The sequence below is a fragment of the Alexandromys fortis genome, unplaced genomic scaffold (genome assembly GCF_014885135.2).
Source record: "Alexandromys fortis isolate MF-2015 unplaced genomic scaffold, M_Fortis_MF-2015_v1.1 scaffold_127, whole genome shotgun sequence".
NCBI classification, from domain to species: Eukaryota; Metazoa; Chordata; class Mammalia; order Rodentia; family Cricetidae; genus Alexandromys; species Alexandromys fortis.
In genome coordinates this window covers 1,500,362-1,522,366 of record NW_026068006.1, presented here as the reverse complement: position 1 = coordinate 1,522,366, position 22,005 = coordinate 1,500,362, and the positions used below count along the sequence as shown (strand labels likewise).

The window sequence follows — 22,005 nt, the reverse complement described above, 5'->3', positions numbered from 1 at the left end:
AAGGAGACAGAGACAGAGACCCACATTGGAGCACCGGACTGAAATCTCAAGGTCCAAATCAGGAGCAGAAGGAGAGAGAGCACAAGCAAGGAACTCAGGACCGCGAGGGGTGCACCCATACACTGAGACAATGGGGATGTTCTATCAGGAACTCACCAAGGCCAGCTGGCCTGGGTCTGAAAAAGCCTGGGTCAAAACTGGTCTCGCTCAACATAGCGGACAAGGAGGACTACTGAGACCTCAAGAACAATGGCAACGGGTTTTTGATTCTACTGGACCTATTGGTTTCGCGGGAGCCTAGGCAGTTTCGTGGATGCTCACCTTACTAGACCTGGATGGAGGTGGGGTGGTCCTTGGACTTCCCACAGGGCAGAGAACCCTGATTGCTTTTTGGGCTGACGAGGGAGGGGACTTGATTGGGGGAGGGGGAGGGAAAGGGGAGGCAGCGGTGGGGAAGAGACAGAAATCTTTAATAAATAAATAAATAAATAAATAAATAAATAAATAAAAAACACCCTGACAAAAGCGACATGGAAGAGATAAGGGTTCCTTGGCTCACAAGTCCATGGTACAGTTTATCACTAGGGGAAGTCAAGGCAGCAGGGAGTTGAAGCAGTTAGTCACATCCACAGTTGAGAGCAGAGAGAAAATAAAGGCATGCTTGCCTTCTAGTGCCCAGTCCAGGATCCCCACGCTTGGGAAGTGGCGATGCCTACTGTGGGCACAGCCAGTTTAATAAAGCGGTTCCCCAAGCCATGCCCATGGGCCAAGCTGATGTAGACAGCGCCTCATTAAAACTCCATTCCAGATGGTTCGAGATTATACCACATGGACAAAACCAACCGTCACAATGTGTGAGTTCAATGCAACCCCAACTAAAGTCCCAGCAAGCAATTTCGTAAGCACCAAAAAACTGGGCCCAGTGTTTAAATGGAGAGCTGAAACAGGAAGACCGACCAACACAGACTGTAGAGGAGTAGATTGGAAGACTAACAATACTTGTCTGTGAGCACAGTGTATGGTGCTGGTGAAAGAACAGACAGGTGCTTGGGACAGAACAGAGTCCAGAAAAGGTGTACATAAAATATCGTTTGTTAATATTTGGCAAAGAAGCAAAAATATGATTTCAAAGCAAGTTAGAACAAATGGACACTTATGTGCGGGGCAGGGGAATCTAGACACAGACAAAAATGAACTCAAAATGGATAATGTTTCAAGTGTAAAATGCCAAACTATAAAAGTTCCAGGAGATTAAAGCCTAGATGGCCTTGTGATTTGGAGGGGCACAAAATCAAATAGTTCGTAAAATTGGACTTCATTAAAAATTTTAAATTATTCTTTTTATTTTTAAGATTTTAGATTATAATATAATTAATCATTTCCTTCTTCCCTTTCTGCCCTCTGAACCCTCGTATACCCTCCTTGATCTCTTTCAAGTTCATGACTTCTTTTTTCACTAGTTGTTTCTCTCTCACTCTCTCTCAATACCTACACACAATCTGCTCAGTTTGTATATGTGTGTGTACATACAGATGCTTTCAGGGATGACTGTTTGGTGTCGGAAGCAAACTCATGGGCTCTTCCCTGGGGAAGACAATTTCTCCCACTCTCAGCATGCCTTGTTGGCCTGTAGTTCTTTACGTGGGTTGAGATAGCCTGGCTTCTTCCCATGCCCTGACCTCCCTCCCCTGGTCAGACTAACATGTATATTGTAGTCCTTGTTCAGCTCCTGTTCAGGCATCGTGCTGGGGAGACGTTAGGGGGTGACCTCTGGCATTGCTAAGAGATGCAATCTCACAGCAAACTCCCTGTCTTTCTGGCTCTTAACGATCTTTCTGACCCCTCTTCTTGAGCCTTAGGCATAGGAGTTGTGTTGTAGATGCATCCAGTGAGACTGGACTCCACAACGCTACATTTTGACTGGTTGTAGTTCTCTGTAACACTCTCTGTCTTTTGCAAAGAGAAATTTCCTTGTTGTGGGGTGAAGACTACACTTACCTGTGCATGTAAGGACAAATACTTAGACTGTTGTTGGGGACTGTGCTGGTTATAAATCAGTGTCTGTAGGTTCTCCTCCAAGATCCACGACTTAGGCTAGCCCCGAGTAGTTGTCAGGGTTTCCAGTACCAGGCGTGGGTTCCCTCTTGTTCAGTGTGTTTTAAGTGCAAGTAGAGAGCTGTTGGTTACTACCTCAGTATGCATGCCACTACTGCTACTCTTAAGGTACCACGCTAGTACCACGCTAGTTCTTGTTCATTAAAAAATTAAAATTCTCTGAAAAACACAATGCCAAGAAAATGAGAAAACAAGTCACAGACAGGAAGAAAATACTTGAAAAAGACATATTCTGGTAGACCTCCTGATTGATATATCCAAGATTTAGAAAGAATTCTTTAAGTGTAATAACAAGAAAAGACTGTTTGATTTTAAAACGGGCCTAAGACTAGCAGACATTTCATCAAAGAAGATGCCCGTGCGGTAAATAAGAACGTGAATCCATGTTTCACTTCTGTGTTATCGGGGAAATATAATTAAAATGACAATGAAATTGCACTATACACCAGCTGAATGACCAAAATCTGAGCTGAAGATATGCTTGGTTTAGTAGGACGTGGTGTACAATCATGAGAACCAGACTTCCAATCCCATGTAACTGTACATATGTATGCATGCATGCATGCATCTCAGGCAGGCAGAGCTAGGAGGATGTCTGAGGCTTGCTGACTTCTAGCCTAGCTGAGAAAGCACAGACCTTAGGTTCAGGGAGAGAGCCTGCCTCAAAGGAGCCAGTGGAAAGTGACAGAAAAGGAAACACGACTCCCTCTTCTGGCCGTAGTGTGTGCAAACAGACACGAGCTCTCCCACCCACATGGGCTCATACAAGCACAAATGTACATAAATAAACGTTTTTTAAAAAAAAGAATAGTCAAAATCCAGTAATAATGGTGAGAGTGTGGGGCAGCTGGAACTTTTATTCATGAAAATACAAAACCGCATAGCCACCTGGAAGATGATTTGGCAATTTCTTGGAAAACCAAGCTATACTGTTATTGTATCATTAAGCAATTGTACTCTTTGGTATTAATCAAAAGGAATTGAAATCATATGTCCACACACATTCTTTATGGTAGCTTTATTCATAACCACCACAACTTGGCAGGAACTAAGCTGTCTTTCCACAGGTCAGTGGTTAAACCATGTCACACACATACAACAGAATATTACTCAGTGGTGAAAAGCAAGCTATGAGGAGACACAAAGAAATTTCTACATATTACTAACTGAAAACAACCTGGAAAGACTATGCACTTTTATGGCAACTAAATGACATTTGGGGGGAAAAAACCTACGAGGGCAGTGACTATATCCGTGAACCCCAAGGGTTGGTCAAAAGGGCAAGAAATAAAGAGTTGAAGCAAAAAGGACAATGAAAATATTAGATATGATTATATAAAGGATGCAAAACTGTACAGGGCCAAACCCATGGGCTGCTGCCACCAGCTCTGGACTTTGGTGTCAGTTCTAACAGATGTGCTCTCTGGTGAGGAATGGGGGTACTGGAGAAATTGTGGGTGCGCTGGAGACGGCTGCCTCAGCTCCTCTTTCTAGTGTGTGATTGACTGCTCTGACCGAGGCAACTCCAGAGAGGGGGGTTTGTTTACTCTGCTTTACACTTGTGGTGGGGGAGCCAGGGGATGGCTGGTCACACTGCACTCAGAATCCGTAAGCAGAGAGGAACAGATGCCTGCTGGTGCTCAGAGAACCGTGCTGCCCACAGTAAGTAGGTCATCCCACCTGCATTCCTTCCCCCATCACTCCTTCCACTCCTGTTCAGAAAACTATAAATTACCGAGAGAAAAAAACCCAGCAGCTAAGTCTATGGAGAGATGAACCATGTTCATGGACTGGGAAATTGAATACTACAAGGCAGTGTCATTTCTCCTTAATGTATAGACTCTCTGAATTCAGACAGCTTCTTTGGTTTGGAACCTGACAAGGCAACCCTAAAGCTTCGTATGAAAACAAAAAGTGTTGTGATCCACCTAAAATATTTTTAGTAAAGAGTCAGACGTGAGAGTTTGCTCTCCTGATACCAAATGTCACTATAGCTCAGGAGGATACAAAAAGCCCAGGAAATAAGCCAGGATAGTAGTGTGACATAAAGACAGAGCAATAGGCAGTGGGATGGAAGAAAACAGCAGCCAAGAGCCTGCACTGCTCTTCAGAGGACCTGCGTTCAGTTCCTGACACCCGGTCTGAAACCCTGCCTCCAGAGTCTCACCTGTCTCATGTCCTCCACAGGCGCATAACACACACACACACACACACATGCTCAAACATGCAGACACATATGATAAACTAAAAGTAAACCTAACAAAGGAATACAGAATCAAGAGAAACAAACTTAGGTCTCTAATAGGTGCTTGGTTTATAGAGGGGCTGCCACAGAAAGGCTGTGCTCCCGGCTCTAGCTAGTGAGCTAAAAGACCTGGTAACAGGGAAATATTTGGTGTCAACATGGAGGCTATCCTGATGGCCTGGGGGATTGCAAAGATTTCTTTTTCCTTTTATTGTTGTTAGTATGAGGGTATGTGCATGAAGGCACAGGAGGTGGGGCGTGTATGTGGAGGTCAGAAGACATCTTTTTGCAGTCAGGTTCTCTCTGTCTGTGTTTATGGATTCCAGGAACCTAACTCAGGTTGTTAGACTTACCAGCAACCACATTTACTGAGCCACTAGGCCCAGAAAAAAAATTCTTAAACAGTCACGAAGAGCACTGACTCCGTGGGAAAAGTTACATCAATGGCACACTTTAAAATTGAACGGGCATAGCGCGCACCTCTTCTCCTCAAGCTGGACCTACCTAGTGTCTTTCCTGGATCAGTTTGGTCCTTGCCATTATAGATCTGCAGAATGAAAACTATGTCATATAATTCCAATGACAGAATTTAAGACATGTATGTGTATGGATGTTTGTCTGTGCATATAACTGTGTGTTACCTGTGTGTCTAGTGGATACAGAGTCCAGAAGAGGGTACGGAATCACCCGGGACAGGATTTATGGATGGTTTTGAGCTACCGTTTGGGTACTAGGAATCAAACCTGAGTTCCCTGGAAGGACGGTCAATGCTCTCAACTGCTAAGCCATCTTCAGCCTCCCCACCCCCATATAACCTTTTAAAAATTAAAACTAACCAGAACCATTATATATATAATACATATATATGTATATACATATATAATACATATAAATATATGTATTAGTGTAATATAAAAAGAAAAGCAAAAGGAATGATTCCTACAGGGGTCAGAACACTGGTTCCCTGTCTGTCTTTGTCAGAACTGTCTACCCCAAATCTACTGAGAGTTAATCAGTGGGTGCTTTACCCAGAATCTGCACTTGAAGATTTAATAGCTTGTGATGATTCTGTTGCTATCATGGGGTAGATTTTCAACCCGTGTCTGCGGGACGAGTGGGGCTCGTCTGTGGTCTGAATACATGGACAGGGGGAGCATTCCAGGACTCTCTAGATTGACTTCAGCTCCACTCCACCCCTTCCTCGCCTCACAGTTCCAGGTGCCTGGGATTTAGAGACCCTCCTTCCTTAATCAAAGGACCTACAGTTAGTTACCGTGAAATTGGGCAGGTTGGCAATCAATTCCCCCATTCCGGGCAGAATGCCTCGACTCCTCCAATAAGCCATAGCTTGCTGGTAGGGATTGTCATATCTGAGTTCAGGGAAACTGAGATACAGATGTGTTTCAAAGGATACACACAACATCTGTGAGTCCCCACATCACCCCACTGCCATTAAATTTTATTTGGAAACCAATGTAATTACTGTAATCTTTCTTATTCCATGCATAGCACTTATCTTATTTTGAAAGCAACTCCCTGGAGAAACACTCATAAATCCTGCTGAAGTAATTATGAACTTAATGTTTGAGCTTTGCATGCAGAGATGAAAATGTTACCCTTTTATGACAAATCAGAGCACAAACAAATCCCTAAAGACTGTGCAAGATTTCAGCTCGGGTTGATTTAATGGGAATATGGGGTGAGGGTGGGGTATGAGAAGAGATAAAAAGGAACAGAACCTTAAGAAACCAAATGAAAATTAAATCTGTAGGCTCTGCATGATTGCTGAGCCTACATGCGTGTAACTTGTTTCTCTCCTGGGCTTTCTTTAGAACACCATTGCCTAGCCGTTCTGCCTACGGTGCTCTACCTGGCCAGGCTGGTTCCCAAGAGCCTGCAGACTGCAAAGGTTAGTTCGTGATTGGTTCCCCGAAGCACAGCCCTTCCAGGCCTTTCTCCCTGTTTAGCTGAAGTAGACTGGTGAATGCAAGCTGTGTGAACAACAGGATCCTTTGATAAGTGCTCATATTGTGATACGATTGCTGGGACAAGCCTAATCAACCATTTCTCGTAGCTGTATGTGTGTGTGAGACAGACAGACAGAGACACAGAGATAGAGAGACAGAGGCAGCATGTGTATGTATGTGTTGGGTGTGTGTGCACTGGATATGCGTGGTATGTGTGTGCATATGTTTGTGTGTATCTGTGAATTTGTGTATGGTGTACCCTCATGTGAGGTATGTGAGTGCATATGTGTATGCATGCTTTGGTGTGCGCATGTTGCATTTTGCATCTGTGGGGCAGACAGACGCTGGCTCTGAGGATAGTGAGCATGAGGAATCCCGAAGTACACGTGAGTCAGTTGAGATGACTCACAGATGACAAGCTCTGGGCAGCCCTAGTGGGCCTACTTTTGAAGTAAGGAGGCGGGATCCAGGATTCTTGGCTGGTTTGGGTTCTTGCCTCTGCTCCTTGGCTCTGACCTTCCTCAGCACCCAGCACTCTGACTACCCTAGGATTCTAGTGGAGTCAGGAAGAAGTAAGACTCTTGGTGGTGTCTGGCATGGTGGGGGGAGCTGGAGGCTCACTCGCTGCCTCTCCTTTCCCATGAGGAAGTACCAGGCTGAGATCTCTCTTGACTAGGAGCTCAACTGCCTTGACTGCAACACAGGGCAAGTGAAACAGAGCTTTCCGGCCTTCCAGGGCATCTGCTGTGGAGTCTTTCCCTTCAGTGTTGTGGTGGATCCCACAAAGGTCTTCACATCTGTGGCTGGAATCTATGCTTTCACGTCACACTTTGCTAGAACGTGATGGCAGAACCCCCACCCCCCTTCCACCGTCTTCTTGCATTTTTCTTTTCTACTCTCGGGTTCTTGATTGTGGCCCATGTGACCACTTGCTCAAGAAGGTCAGATCCCTCTCACAAGGAAGGAAAAGGGACAGTTGCTGTGGGGTATCTCCCCCTCCATCCCTTCAGCAGAGCCTGGCCTCATTGACAAAGTGCTAATACTCCAAGCTTTGCTAGGCATGCCAGCCTCAGATGTGCCACCAAGGCTGGGGTTCTTGCTGCTCAGCACTGTCTCCTGTCTCCCCACTGCTTCAGCCATCTGAAGTCAACACTAGGAAGGCACGCCAATCCTTTCCCTCCAGCCTGAGAATGGTTTTCCTTCCTCGTGTACAATGTGAGGTCAGCGAGCTCAGACAGCTCGAGGGGTCAGCTCCATCCTACCAACAGCTGCACCCTGGAGAAGGGGACAACTGCCCAGCTTGTCACCAAGTCTGACTTTGAGAAGCAAACAGAGAGGGTCCAGCATAATGGCCGTCTCTCAGAGTCGAGTCTCTGCAGCATTAATACGACTGATTAGTATAATCACAAGTGATAGTTGATAACATATTCTGGTACTCTGCCCATTTGGGGAGCAGTTAAAAGTTGTAATGACTAATGGGGCAAGCTGGGTGGTGGAGGGAGTTACTCGGCAGCCTGGTGGGTGGGTACAAAGGTTTCCAGTGTTGCCATTGGGTGGTTCCGCTGTTCTGATGTTCGGAGAAGAGACTGAGATGGAGTTTCAGTGTTCCTCCATGGCTCGCGCATGGTAATGACAGGAAATGTAGCCATTCACCTGGGGGTTAGTCAGGCAAGACTTTGTTCCCTTTACTTTAGGAGAGCAAGGCAGTGGAAGCCCACAGCTTAGAGACAGGTGACGGTAAACATCTGCTCACACCATTTATAGTTCTCAACATGTGGGTCACGACCCCTGGGGGAACAGGGGTCCAACAGTCCTTTCACAGGGGTCTCATAGCAGATAGCCTGCATATCAAATATTTTTATTATGATCCATAACAGTAGCAAAATTACAGTTATGGAGTAGCAACCAAAATGATTGTGAGGCTGGGGGTCGCCACCACGTGAAGAACTGGGCTCAAGGGATGACGCTTTAGGAGGGTGGAGAATTACTGGTGTATGGGAAGACAAGCCGGCAGTACCTCACACGGGAGGAGCGCAGCACCACACCCTTCCACTCCCGTGGCTGCTTGCGTCCTCCAGAACGCCATCTGAACGTGGTAAGCTGAGGTCTGGAGGCTGCAGGCCCACAGCTGGGCGGGTGCAGGTCTGAGAGGAGATACCGTGAGCAGCGGTATTGACCAGTAGCCATGTGCAGCTGTTGTGTCTCATCTCCCCCATCGCTCTTTTAAGGCCTTATGTAGACCAATGTGACCTCAAACTGTATAACTAAAATTCTCCTGTTCCTACCTCACAAGTCCTGAGGTATGCACAGTTATACCAATGTCATGCACCGTTATACCAATGGGCTCATGCCAGGCAAGCCCTCTACCAAATGAGCCACATCGCCAGCCCAGATGAACTGTGTTTGTGTGTATTTGGGTATGTGGGGTGTGCGCATGTGTATCTAGATAGCATGTATGTGTGTACAGGTATACAGTTGAATGTACACGAGTGCATACACATGTGAAATCCAGAGGCTGATGTCACGTACCCTTCTCAGTCACTCTGTACCTTACCTTTTTGGGACAAGGTCTCACTGATTCAGCAAGATTGATTGGCTAGTCCCGCTATCTCCACCTTCTCAGCGACAGGATTACAGGCATACACTACTATGCCAAACTTATTTTTTAGATCTCATGTTTATTTCACATATATGAATTTTTGCATGTATGTATATCTGTGCAACACATGTATGCAGTGCCTGCTGAGGCCATAAAAGGGCATTGGATCCCCTGGGACTGGAGTTACTGATGCTTGTGAGCTATCATATGGGTGCTGGGAATTGAACCCAGAGTCCTCTGCAAGAGCAGCCTGTGCTTTTAGCCACTGAGCCATCTCTCCAGCCCACTGTGCCCAACTTTTGTGTGCATTTGGGGGAGCTAAACTCTTATCCTTGTGCTTCCTCAGCAGGCACTGCTGGCTCATCAGCTGATTCATCTCGCCAGCCCCCGAGACGGACTGCTCTGAAGTGTGACTCAGGGTCATCATAGGACAAAGGTCCCCAGGCTCCTTCATGACATCCTGTCAGGGTTCACTCCTGTTTGTCTGTCCACGCTGACAGGGCTCTTCTTTCACACTGACTTTCTTCCCAAGTGTTAGATTCAGTAGTGGCTTTTGGACTTGAGTCCCTAGACGGAGCATATGGCGTCATAGGCAGCTTCTGGATTCAATGAACAGCAGTAGCCAATAAACATCAAGTGTCCTGAAACCCAGCAAACAAACGTTTCTGCTTAGTCTTTGCTACATGGACTAGACTGTGTTGTGTCTTTTCAGACAGCTTCTGCCCAGCTCTCTGTCCCCAGACAATTCTGTGACAGGACATATAGCCACAGTGGACTCGTCTCTCCCTCTTTTGTTGTTTTAGGAGGTACAATTTGCACCGGGAGGATTTTATATGTATGAACGCATCAAAACCCGGATGTTATGCTATAGATAAAATGTCCTTGGGACAGTTGCTATCACAGAACATAATCCCGAGTGATAGTTGGTCCTGATTGTCGATTCAATTGGATTGACAGATGCCTAGGGGATTAGACAAGAACTCTTCTGGGTTGGCCTAGGACAAGGTAGTGAATGCTTTTAATCCTGGCACTCAGGAGGCAGAGGCAGGCAGGTCTCTGTACCAGGCTGTCTTGGACTGCCAGCCCCAAATCATGACGCAGAGACTTGCCCTTATCTTACGCTTGTCCACTAGCTCTTTCTTGTACCTTAATTTCATCTGTTTCTCTTCATCTATGTTTTGTCTTGGGACTTTTTACTGTTCTTTTATTCTGTATGTCCTACTCCATATCTGTCTGTCTGGGCTAGGGCATCTCTCTCTCTTTCAACCTTGTTCTCTCCTCCCTTACTCCCCCTCCCCCAGCCTAGATTTCTCCTCCTACTTATTCTCTCTGCTCAGCAGCCCCACCTATCCATCTACTGCCTAGCTATTGGCCCGTTAGATTTTTATTAGGCCAACAGGTGCCTTAGGCAGGCAAGATAACAGATCCTTACATCATGAAACAGAACACTTTCACATAGTTAAAGTAATATTCCACAACATAAACAAACGTAACACATCTTTTCACAGTTAAATTAATACTCCACAACACATCTCAGAGTTTAAGGCCAGCCTGGCCAACAGATTGAGTTTCAGGGCAGCCAGGGCTACACAGAGAAACTTTGTATCACCAAAACAAAACAAAACAAAACAGAGTCTTCACAAACTCCCCACTTCCCACTTGCTGACTGTTTCCTGTGCATCCGTGGGAAACGTGGCCAGTCAATTTCCCGCCCGCAGGCCATACTTCCCTCCGCCCGCAGGCCATACTTCCCTGGCCAGTAAGGACTCTCCCTCTGGAACCAAGCCAAAATAAACTTTCTTCCTTAAGTCGCTTTTGGATATAGTATTTTTATTACAGTAATAGAAAAGTAACTAATGTACCAGACAAACCCTGACTATGAAGCATCGTATTTATATAGTTTGAATAAGTGATGATCAGTATGATGTGGAGGGAGGGGGAGGGAGCTGGGGAGATTGCTGATTCTGTGAGCGCAGCTGGGGCCCCCGGCGCAGGAAAGACTTTTCTTTCATTTCTTACTAAGGTGGATGGCCTATGGCTTCCAAACTCTGTTACTTTTATTTGTATTAAGCCTTGGGAATCTGTTCCCATGGGCTGTTACTGGACCTCCTTCAAAGCTGTCTCTCCTAAGGTTGGGGCAATCTCCTGAGGATTGTAGCAGATGAGTTAGGGCTTTCCTGAAGAAAGGGGCTTTGGGCACAAGGGTCCCTGTGACACGGAGATGCCCCTTACCTCTCTCTAAGGCCCCCTGGTGCTCTTACATCTAGACATGGGCCAAGAGGAAGAGTTCACAGCACTCAGCTCTAAAGAGAGCACAGCTGATGAAATCTGCCCACCAATCCTACGCGAGACCTAGCTCTTCTTCTCCACGATCATCCCATCCGTCAACCTTCACTGTGCTGTTTCTGCCCACCAGTTACACTTTGCTCATTGGATGTCTCCCGGAGGGGGCCCCGTTGCTCCTCCAACCATCTCCCCTGCACTGTTGTGGGGCAGGGTCAGAGCTTACCATCACCCTTCGGATAGAAGCATTTACTGTCTTGGGAGGGGAGAAGGGGGTTCCACAAAGTCTTGCAGGGGAGCCTTCATGGCTTCTCCTGGGGACATCCTGGTTCGCCTGCCATCACTAACAAGCAAGCTGTTCTGTGAGATCTGGAAACAGACAGCGAGCATGTAGGGCCCTCTCACCCCCAGGTGTACCACACCATGACCTTGACAGCCACCACTGCCCCAGAGTGTGCAGGGCAGACAACAGAGTGGCTTAAACTCACCTCAGGGCTTCCAAGTAGACTTGGAGTGTGAGTTGGTGTGAGCTGGCATATAAGGAGGGTGTCTAACACTAGGAATTCGTCACTTTCTGGCTAATTTGCATGTTTTGTTGTGAGAAAAGCCTATATTTCTTTTAAACTACAGAGAAAGAGGAAAAAAAAACGATAATATTGGCCACCAATAAATCTGGGCAGGGATATGCTCTTGGCCTGGAATTGAGATCCCACCATGCTGATGATGACAGCCATGGCAGACTCATACCAGCAGGACCCAAGCAATCCCAGGATGGGCCGTCCTGACTCAGAAACAGCAGCCTCCCTTCCAGGTGGTGGGAATTCTGTTTAGCTGTTTCAGTTTCCCTGGTCTAAATTAGGAAACTGACGAATGAATAGTTAAATGTGTTTGCCGGAAAATATTCAAGTGTAAGGGCTACAGTTTCCAAATTCCCCGCAGAGCCTGGACACAGGAAACCTTGGCAGCCAAGCCTGTTGTTAGGAAGGTCACAAGATGCCATCTGTGACTGTGTGCACCTCCCGGCTGGAGGATGACACGGGCTGGGGTTGCTGCAGTTCCTTTTGCCCATGAGTGTAAGGTTGGCACTCCCCTGTGGGCACAGCAGTGACTTGGGTAGGCTTTGTGAGTAGACCAGGGGTCTGCCCCCAACTGGACTGAGCTGCACGACTGAAGACAGGAAACGACGAAGCATTGTTCTTGGGTCTGTCTTTCATTACAGCTCAAACATATTTTGGGAATGTCCATGTGTGGCTTTCCTAAATTTTCCTGATGTTAGCCACCTTTAAAATATGGCAATAGCTCTCTTGTAATTGTTAAGGCAGATAAATGAATCTTTTACTCACAACTTAGAAGTTAAAGAATATGATAACGAATTCTAGAATTAGCTCTTGGACTTTATAACTGTTTGCATTTTGCTTTATCAGAATTTCTGATTTATTTTTCATAACATTTTGTTTACGGGGAGGAGCATTGCCACGGTGCAAGTGTTGTGGTCAGAGGAAGACTTGCAGGAGTTCATTCTCTCCTGCTCTGTGGGTCTTGGAATCCAGCTCTTGCTTCAGGCTCATCAGAAAGCACCATGGCCAATTGAACCATCTCACCTCCTGAATGGCTGCTATTCACTTATACATGCATGTGACTCTTTGCTGGACTCTTCGGGGTAAATGAAAGTATTTTTATATGTATGTTTGCATGAGTCTCCAGAGGTCAGAATGCTTCCATGTCTAATGATCCTGTTCTCATACCCCCAACTTCACCAAGCACGGAATAAAGTGTATCTCACACACAAGACTGCTGAATGCTCAATTCTTAGAAACCTGCTAGCCGGGCGGTGGTGGCGCACGCCTTTAATCCCAGCACTCGGGAGGCAGAGGCAGGCGGATCTCTGTGAGTTCGAGACCAGCCTGGTCTACAAGAGCTAGTTCCAGGACAGGCTCCAAAACCACAGAGAAACCCTGTCTCGAAAAACCAAAAAAAAAAAAAAAAAAAAAAAAAAAAAAAAAAAAAAAAACACCCGCGACCCAAAAACCAAACACCAAAACAACAAAAAAAAAAAAAAAAAAACAAAAAAAAAAAAAAAAAAAAAAAAAAAAAAAAAAAAAAAAAAAAAAAAAAAAAAAAGAAACCTGCTGTCTGCCCCAATGGCTGACAGCTGTCTAAGACAGTGAAGCCTGATGCTTTTGAGACACTTTGAAAAACCCCATGAAAGCCCTGGTCTTCAGAAAAAACTCTCCAGACAGACTTTAATGCCCCGATAGCAGCCATTTTGAATCCTTAGAGGTTTTCGTGACCCTCAGGTTAAGTGTTGGTCCATTGTTGATGCTCTGTGGAAGCTCCCGTTCTCTGGGTGCACACATATATGGTGCACAGAACTCCTGAGCCTTCATTTGAAGGAACTTAAAACTTCCTTAAGTTTCCTTGAAACAGGTAAGAGCTGGATGCCAGCCTACTGAGTGAAAACGGAACCACCAGCATCTCGGGCAGTTCCGCCATGACAGACACCTGCGTTGCTGGGCTCGACTCGATGATTAGGGTAGATGCCGCCAAGACCCCTTCCAAACTGGAGCGCCTCCCACACAGCCAACAGCAGGCGCTTTCCAGCCTTCACTTGCCTTCTCGACAATCTACTGTTAAAACTAAGTGTGTTTGGTATTTAGTGATAGCCAGTTTTTGAAGGTAAAATTTGTTGGCATTTCCTGAGATAGTCCTCATCAACGAAAACTTCCCATTTGGTTGTGGCTCTAATCTAGGAAGCAGGGCGGTGGACGGAGGATAATAAATAAGGGTAACGGTAAACATCCTTAATTAAAAAGTGGAGGTCAAGTTTCCCTATTTTGTCAAGTGTGAACGTGCAAGGAAAACTGGCTAGCCAAGCATATTCCCAAAGATGAGCGCTCACTGTTCTCCACAGTCTGCGGAAACAAGACACTGGATTACGGCGATGGTTGTGAAACTCAGTAAATTCGCTTAAAGCCAGCTCAGGTGTATTGGGAAAAGTGGGTCAGAGTGGAGTGTGGAAGCTGTAGGATACCCCGGAATGTTCCAGAAAGTCAGGGAGAGTGCAGTTTGAGATTTCTCCGCAGCTGCAGTTCCCTGGGATTCTAAGAGCGTGGTGATCACAGAATTCCAGACATGAACAGGCACGTCCCTCCCCAAAGCTCCTGAAGGTTTTACTGCGAATTTAAATGCCAGTAACCGTCTCCCTCGTAACTACTCTGTGGGTTGAGGGCTAACAGGAAACAAAGGTAGCTTGTGCCGTGTGGGAGTAGTTGTCTAACCTGAGGGCTAAGAAGTTTCATCTTGACTCCTTCTGCATCTGCACACAGGAGGACTCCCTGGTGTACCGAGACTCTCTCAGAACACCACGCTCCACGTCAAGCACAAAGTGGTAACGTTGTGACTCTTCCTAAAGATCTCTTAATAGTGCGTGTAGGGGATTGAACCCTGCGTATTAGTCATAAAAAAAAATTCAAGTGGGGTGCCTTTTTAAAATGAATATCATTTATCAAACAGTTATTTCTACGTATTATTGTGTAGCTTCCTGTTAGGTGATAAATGGGTAACCAAGGTTACCAATGTAAACAACCTGACAGGCTGAGGCGGTTACCACATTCCCTGCGTTGTCTCTTTTCTGCATATGGCAATAACCACACATAAGCTTGTAAGTCTCTGACTGTAAGCTCCCAAACAACGACGAGACTAGAAAAAGAAACAACAGTGAAAAACAAGATTTGGGTGCAGGTCAGTGGCAGAGCAATCCCTTGGCACCCCAGGAGGCCCTGGCTTCAAGTCACGGCATTTCAGAAGAAAGAAAACACGAGAAGTTCTTTCTCTTCCTCTGGGATAATAATAATTTACATTTTAGTTACACTTCTTACAAAAATCAATACGAGTGTACATCATATGTCTGCTTGTACACAAGTGTCTAATAAGTTGACCAGATCATACTGGTTCTTGTCCTTTGTAATCTACTTTTATATATCTATATTGTTATGAACACCTTTCCTTGCTAATAAGCATAACCATTGCTATCATAGTTAATGGACTCATACATCCCTCTGATAGGATACATCACAATTTAAAAATATCCCGTGTCGGCAAGCATTTAGCATTATTTTTCTTTTTCTATCCTTTTCTTTTTTCCTTGTTTCAATTTGCCAGACATTTAGGGACATGGTAGTTATCATTATTATAAACAGTGTTAGGAAAATGAAAAGCTGTCATAAACACATTAATTCAATGATAAATTCATCTCAGTGCGTTCCCAGGAGTGAAATTCTTGGGCTGGAAAGTAAACTTGTTTTATTCATAGATAAGTTACCTCCCGGTATCAGCCACAGTGCTTTCCTATATTCTCACACCCGCTTTAATCTGAGCCTAGGGGCCTGTGATTCCAGCAGGCAAGAGAGCCTGTGGCAGGAGGGTCACAAGTTCAAGGTCAACCTGGACTGGACTGCACAGTGAGAGTGGGTTTTCTTTTCCTCAAAAGGTTGATGAAGATAATTATAACCCAATGTTTCCCAATTTGATAGTTGCATTTTCTTTAGCTTTTTTTTTTTTTTTTTTAGTTTTTTTCGAGACGGGGTTTCTCTGTAGCTTTGGAGCCTGTCCTGGCACTAGCTCTTGTAGACCAGGCTGGCCTCAAGAGATCCGCCTGCCTCTGCCTCCCGAGTGCTGGGATTAAAGGCCTGTGCCACCACCGCCCGGCTTAGCTTTCTTGGATAGATTTTGTATCTTCCCTCATGTTTCCTAATTTCACGAGTGTTTCTGTTAACAGTAGTTGGTTCTCATTACTTCTAAAGCTCAGCCGCACACTACATTAAGGACAGAACTATTGCTCCCGGCAGATGGAAAGTCTGGCTTCTGCCAACCTCTAGGCACAACGCTTTTGCCAATTTATCGACATAACTCTGTTTTAATGTATTTTTTTTAAAAATAAACTTTATTAGAAAACACTTGAAAATAAAAAAAATTCAACACGTTAATTTTTATATGTACGTTTTCTGTTCAAAGACTTTTCAGTGTATGCCAATGTATTAGCATGGAACTTGAGCCAATGGTGCTCACGTGGAGCTTTCTTAGAGAAGTTCTTTCCCAGAGAGGCAGGCGCACCGCAGTCTCTTTGTGCATGGACCCCACACCCGCATTTCAGTGTGCTGGCCGGGACCATTTTAAACAGCAAAGTCCCCAGCGGAGAAACACAGAGTAGCAGAAACGGAGTTCTAAAGTGACCGCGAGAGGACACTTAATTACCTAGGAGGGCACAGCCCAGGCTGCCTGGCCGCGCTTGACCTCGGCACGGACGTACATGACGGGATTCCAGTCTTTCCCACTCTGGGCATGCTTCTCAGTGACCCCAGAAGTGCCGCATTAACCTCAGGATTACACATAGATTTTAGCAAATAGGTGGATCCACAAACATGGAATCCATGAATAATGAAGTACGTATTTCCTTCGCCCATGCTTCTGTTGAGATAGCTGGGTTTTCTCTTATTGATTTTTATAAACTGTTTGCGTGTTAGGACTGGACAATTTTGCCCAGTCTCACTTATAAGTACTTCATCCAGTTTTGTCTTTTCATCTTACTGGTTATAATGGAATTTTGACATTGGGAATCTCTCTCTATTATTTTATTACTTTATTATTACTTTATTTATTTATTACTTTATTATTACTCACCAAACTTGGAGCTCATTAATTGGCTAGTCTGGCTGGCTAGTGCCCTATGGTGGCCTGTCTGCTCACCTCCCAACCCTCCCTCTGCCCCATTGCCAGTGCTATAGTTAGCCAGCACCTCTCTGGTTTTTGATTTTTACAGTTTTACTGTGGGTGTCGTGGGGCTGAGCTCAGAGCTCTCTACCCACAGAACCATCTTCTCAGCCAGTCTGGGCTCTGTTGTTTGTTGTGTGGGGTTTGGAGACATAGTCTTACTATGTAGCCTAGGCTGGCATCAATTTCAGTGTCTCCCTGTCTCTGCCTGCCCAGTGTTGGGATCTCAGGTATGTACCTCCATGTCTGCCTTAGTTGGTATTAATTCCCAACTCTCTGTTCTCCAGGCACACCAGATTTGGGGTTCTGAAGCTCCTTGTTTAAGTCCCCCAGATTACAGAACTTTATGTAAGTGTTCCTCCCCCAACCCCCGTGCCCCACCCTGTACCCAGTAAGCTGCCATTCCTACCCACTTGTAGTCTATGTTTTGACTGTGACCTTGGCTGTTTTCACAACTTCCAGGATCAGAGACCGTTTAATAAAGCTCTCTGCACTTCCGCCTCCACCCCACTGACCTACCTGGCCACTTCGTTTTATGAGACCTAGCAGCGAAGAAAGTAGGCTTAGCTATGACAGGGGAGGAGACATATCCAGCAGACATTTGACTTTCAGCCGGTCTGAGAACAAGCATTGTGGGGGGCTGCCGTTAAGGCTGGGGAGGTGCGAGTGAGGGTCTGGGACTTTTGATTTAGAAAGTGCTTCAGAATGTCAGCGAATCTCAAGCCGAGCCTTGGAACATAGCATGTAATCCTAGCTTTTCAGGAGGCTGAGGCAGGAGGATTGCTAATTTGAAGAGTGGCTGGGGAGCTTAGTGAGATGGTGTCTCAAACTGAAAAGTATAAAGAGCCCGAGTGGAGGGCTCACCTTTAGCCTCAGCACTCAGGAGGCAGAAGCAGGCCCCGCTCCGTGAGCTCAAGGCCAGCCAGGTCTGTGTAATGAGGTCCAGGCCAGTCACAGCAGTAAGAACCTGTCTGGGGGGTGGGCAGGGAAAGAGACATAGCATGATGGCTAATGACTATAACCCTAGCACTCAGGAGGCTGAGGCAGGAGGATGAAGACAGGAGCACAGGACTAACTAAGGCGACATGAAACCCTGCCTCAAAAGAATAAAAGAAACAACGCCACCCAATTAGAAAGAAAGCAGCAGAAAGACGCCTAGGTAATTCAGTGACTTGCTTAGTGTGTGCAAGACTGTGTTCAGCCCTCAGCAGGAGAAACAAGAGGCCAGTCAGTATTCCCTGTAGACTTTGCTCCACCTAAAGCACTTAGGTACTGTATGTGTCTTCACTCTAGGTATGAAGCCGCCAAAGCCAGCCTTTGAGCTCCTCATGAATTACAGGACTAGAGGGAAAAACCTCCTGAAACAAGTAAGAACTGTACCTTGTCATTCTGCTCTGGGCCCTGGGCCCTGGGTGTGTCTGCAGAGTGCAGGAGTGGAGGTGTGGGCGTGCTTAGCATTGGTGAGAAAACAGCCTTCCTTTATGCTCCGCTGAAAGGTGGGCTGTTCCAAGAGAGGCCTCCACACATGTCCTGTGCAGACCTGTCGCTTGTTCAGGAAACAGGCTTCAGAGAGGATCTGGGAATGCAATTCCCATCGCAGGCTCTGAGAGCTGGAGGACTCTGCCGCTTGTGGCAGATGCATTAAGTTTGCAGGGGATCTGCCTTGCCGGGGACCCACCGTGGGCGCTGAATGTCCCAGTCTCACCATTCTCACCTGCCTGCCCTGTGCCACAGGGTCTGTAGTCCCTGCTCTCCTTGACATGGCCTCCCCTGACCAGCACTCTGACTGGACTGATCAGACCTTCTCAAATTCCAGTGCTCTGAAACCAGATGTTAAAATGAGGTCCTTTTATGCCTTAGGATTCTGGCAGAAGAAGCTGGCAGGGGTGACGACAGCTTAGCCATTAAGTGCTTGCCTTGGAAGTACAGCAGCACTAGTTTAACCCCTAGAACTCACATCGAAGCTGGGTGTGGTGCTGTGGGCTTGAGGAAGCAGAGGCAGTTGGATGGAGCCCCAAGGCTCATTGGCCAGCCAGTCAAGTCTACTGGGCAAACAGCAGCCCAACGAGAGACCTTAACTCAAGAAACAAGGTAGATGGCGTCTGAGAATCAAGCACTGAAGTTGTTTTCTGGTGTCTGCAAGCACACGCATGCATATTCACACACATTACACACACAGAGGCACACACACACACAAATAACATACACACAAACATGCACACACAGAGACATATACATACAAATGCCACATACATATGTACACGCACACATATAAACATGCATACGCACACACACATACATGCCACATACACACAGGCATGCGTACACAGAAACATACACACAGGCACATACACACATAAACACATGGACACACACAAACACAGACATACACATGTATGAACACACACACATGCTCACACTTATATACACAATTCTCTGGCAGGGATTCCTGAAGAATAGGTTAAAAAGCAAAGAAAACGTTTTTTTTCTATGTGCCCTCTAACTTTGTTTATTATAAAAGAAAACAATAATAGTAGCTATCCCACAATTTTTATGGTAACCTTTCTTTAAGTTGAATTTAAACAACTCAGCTTCATTTATATTTCTGATGTCATGAGTTTGGTATGCTAGCTGTGTGTGTTAGGGAGAAAGAATAACTTGACCACTAAAATTTTTAAAATGTTATTCAAGTTGCACCAGAATACCAATTATACACATATGTCAATTTGAGAAGGCTGGTCCGGAGCACCAAGGGAAGCTGGCAAATTTAGCTAACAGGACAAATTTAGCTCACCTTGGGTCCCACAGCCAAGCCTGTTCTCTTGGTGGCCTTCAAGAATGAAGCTTTTGCTGGAGATCTAGGGAATGCGTAAGCACTGGTAGGCAACGCCATGGAGATACGTGGGACCCACAGGAGCTATGGGTCCATTGAAAGTTCCTTGTGCATTCAGTCAAGGGTCTGCTTCTCTGGCCGACTGGGGCTCACTTCTGGGAAGGGAAGATGATTTCTTGAAACCGTATTACTCTCAGCTTCCTCCTGGGAGCTGTCTGAGGGGATGATTAACTACTATTAAATAATTCCCTCTTGCTGCACAGAGTTGCTCCGAGGCCAGGCAATTCCAGCGCCGGTCAGTGTCCCAGCTGTGCTGAAGGATACTTCTCCTCTGACAGATAGTTCCCTGGCCACTCCCCAAATACATCTTCATATGTTTTTTTGTGATGTACTAACATACTAACAGTCCAAAAGCATTCTCTCCCTCTCTCTCTCTCTCTCTCTCTCTCTCTCTCTCTCTCTCTCTCTCTCNCTCTCTCTCTCTCTCTCTCTCTCTCTCTCTCTCTCTCTCTCTCTCTCGCCCTCCCTCCCTCTCTCTCTCTCCCTGTCACATGCATCAAATATGAGGGACTTATCTGAGAGATGTTGACTCTAGAATCCTGACCAAAAATCAACCATGACTTTTATGAGTAAAGTAATACATCTCAATTTTACTTATGTTCTTAGTGTGTGTGAATGGTTGGCGTGGACTATGTGTGTACTGGATGCCCTCAGAGATCTCCAGGTCACATGGATGTGAGCCATCAGGTGGGTGCTGGGACTAGAACCAGGGTCCTCTGGAAGAGCAGTCAGGCTCTTAACCGCTGAGCCATTCCTCTGGCACCCATAAAATGGTTTTCAACAGGTGCTGATGTTTTGAGGGAAGAAGCACCAGTCCAGCTGCCAGGCCACCAACACTCTCACTTTGAAACATTCCTTGGTGGCTAGTGCCTTTGGTAACCGTCCTCCAATGATTTATATTCTTGGGACTTGACTTGAAGAAGTTATTATGTAGGACTGAAACGCAGAGAGTTCACACCCAAGGTTGTCTGACTAAAGGAAGTGGGGAAAGGTGGGGTGGGGAGACAGATCTAATCAGGTCCTTAGTGATCCTAAGAGTTCTCGCCTTTCTAAACTCTTGTTTATTGATCTGTCCTTCGTGACTGAGGCACACTGTGCCAAACAGAAAGGGTTGTTGTTGTTGTTGTTGTTTAGAAAATGTAGAAGTGATGCCCGCCCGTGCTCGTGAATGATGTCTGGTTTGAAAGAGGCAATTTATTTCCCAATTTTGTGGGAACTGTGACCTTTGCGGATGAGCAAGTGTTGACAATCGGACCATTTTTTCCCCTCCAGCTTCAGCGGCAACAATGGGATTACGAAAGCAAGATTGGCTCCTCTGAGGACTCAGAGATGGATCGATATTCCTCCGATTACAGTGCAGGCTCATCACTGATACACAACTGACTTGAAGAACGAAGCCACAGACCCGGGGTCCTACTTTCTGCCTTAACCATTTAAGACAGGAGGTTCGAGGAGGTTTGGGTTTGGTTGGGTGTGCACCTAGGGAAGACTTTCTAGAAACGTCTCTGGGTTTCATCCCTCGTTCTTTTTCGTGTGTGTGTGTGTGTGTGTGTGTGTGCGCGCGCGCGCGCGCGCACGTGCACTGATAGGAAGGGGGGTGTCATAATTGTAATTAAATGTTCCTTTAAAGTAAATGCCAGACTCACATTCTGCTGCAAGAACCTCGCAAATGATGGTGTGACCGCCACCATGGTGGGCCCCAGAGCCACCCCGTCTGTCCTCTACACCTGAGAAAAGACTTCTCTGTTTCCAGAGCCATCAGTCAGAAGAGAAGGCCAGGTTTCCCTCCAGACAAGGAAATCTGCCTCAGCAGCCCGCTCTGCCTTCAGCTCCGCCCACAGGCCTGCGCCTCCCTCTCCCCTGCCAAGTCCCCACTAGGACCCGAGGTCGCCGCGCAGCACAAGGCGCCCAAGGAGCAAGGCCCCGAAACAGATCCCCCACTGGCAGCCGGAGCTTCTGCGCTCCAGATCCAGCCTGTCCCCCAACTCAGGGCGCCTGTTGCACAAAAAACCCAAAGTCGCACCCTAACCCTTAGCCGCGCCCCACACGACCCAGCCATCATCATCATTATTATTTTTCCTTTAGCCCCAGGTTGGGTTAAATACATTCGCTGGGAGCCATCTGGTCTGCTTCC

The 22,005-nt window shown here is 46.3% G+C and overlaps 1 protein-coding gene across 1 annotated transcript in view; it reads left to right on the top strand.

Annotated features, from left to right (window-relative positions):
- Positions 1-21,289, top strand: part of CUNH4orf51 (chromosome unknown C4orf51 homolog) — a 27,678-nt gene extending 6,389 nt beyond the window's left edge. Inside the window, exons 2-6 of the mRNA XM_050161580.1 lie at positions 6,193-6,269; positions 14,536-14,597; positions 17,266-17,326; positions 18,272-18,345; positions 21,144-21,289. Coding sequence (XP_050017537.1) covers positions 6,193-6,269; positions 14,536-14,597; positions 17,266-17,326; positions 18,272-18,345; positions 21,144-21,254 — 385 coding nt within the window. The 3' untranslated portion in view covers positions 21,255-21,289. The remainder of the gene's footprint in view (positions 1-6,192; positions 6,270-14,535; positions 14,598-17,265; positions 17,327-18,271; positions 18,346-21,143) is intronic.
- Positions 21,290-22,005: the final 716 nt, after the last annotated feature.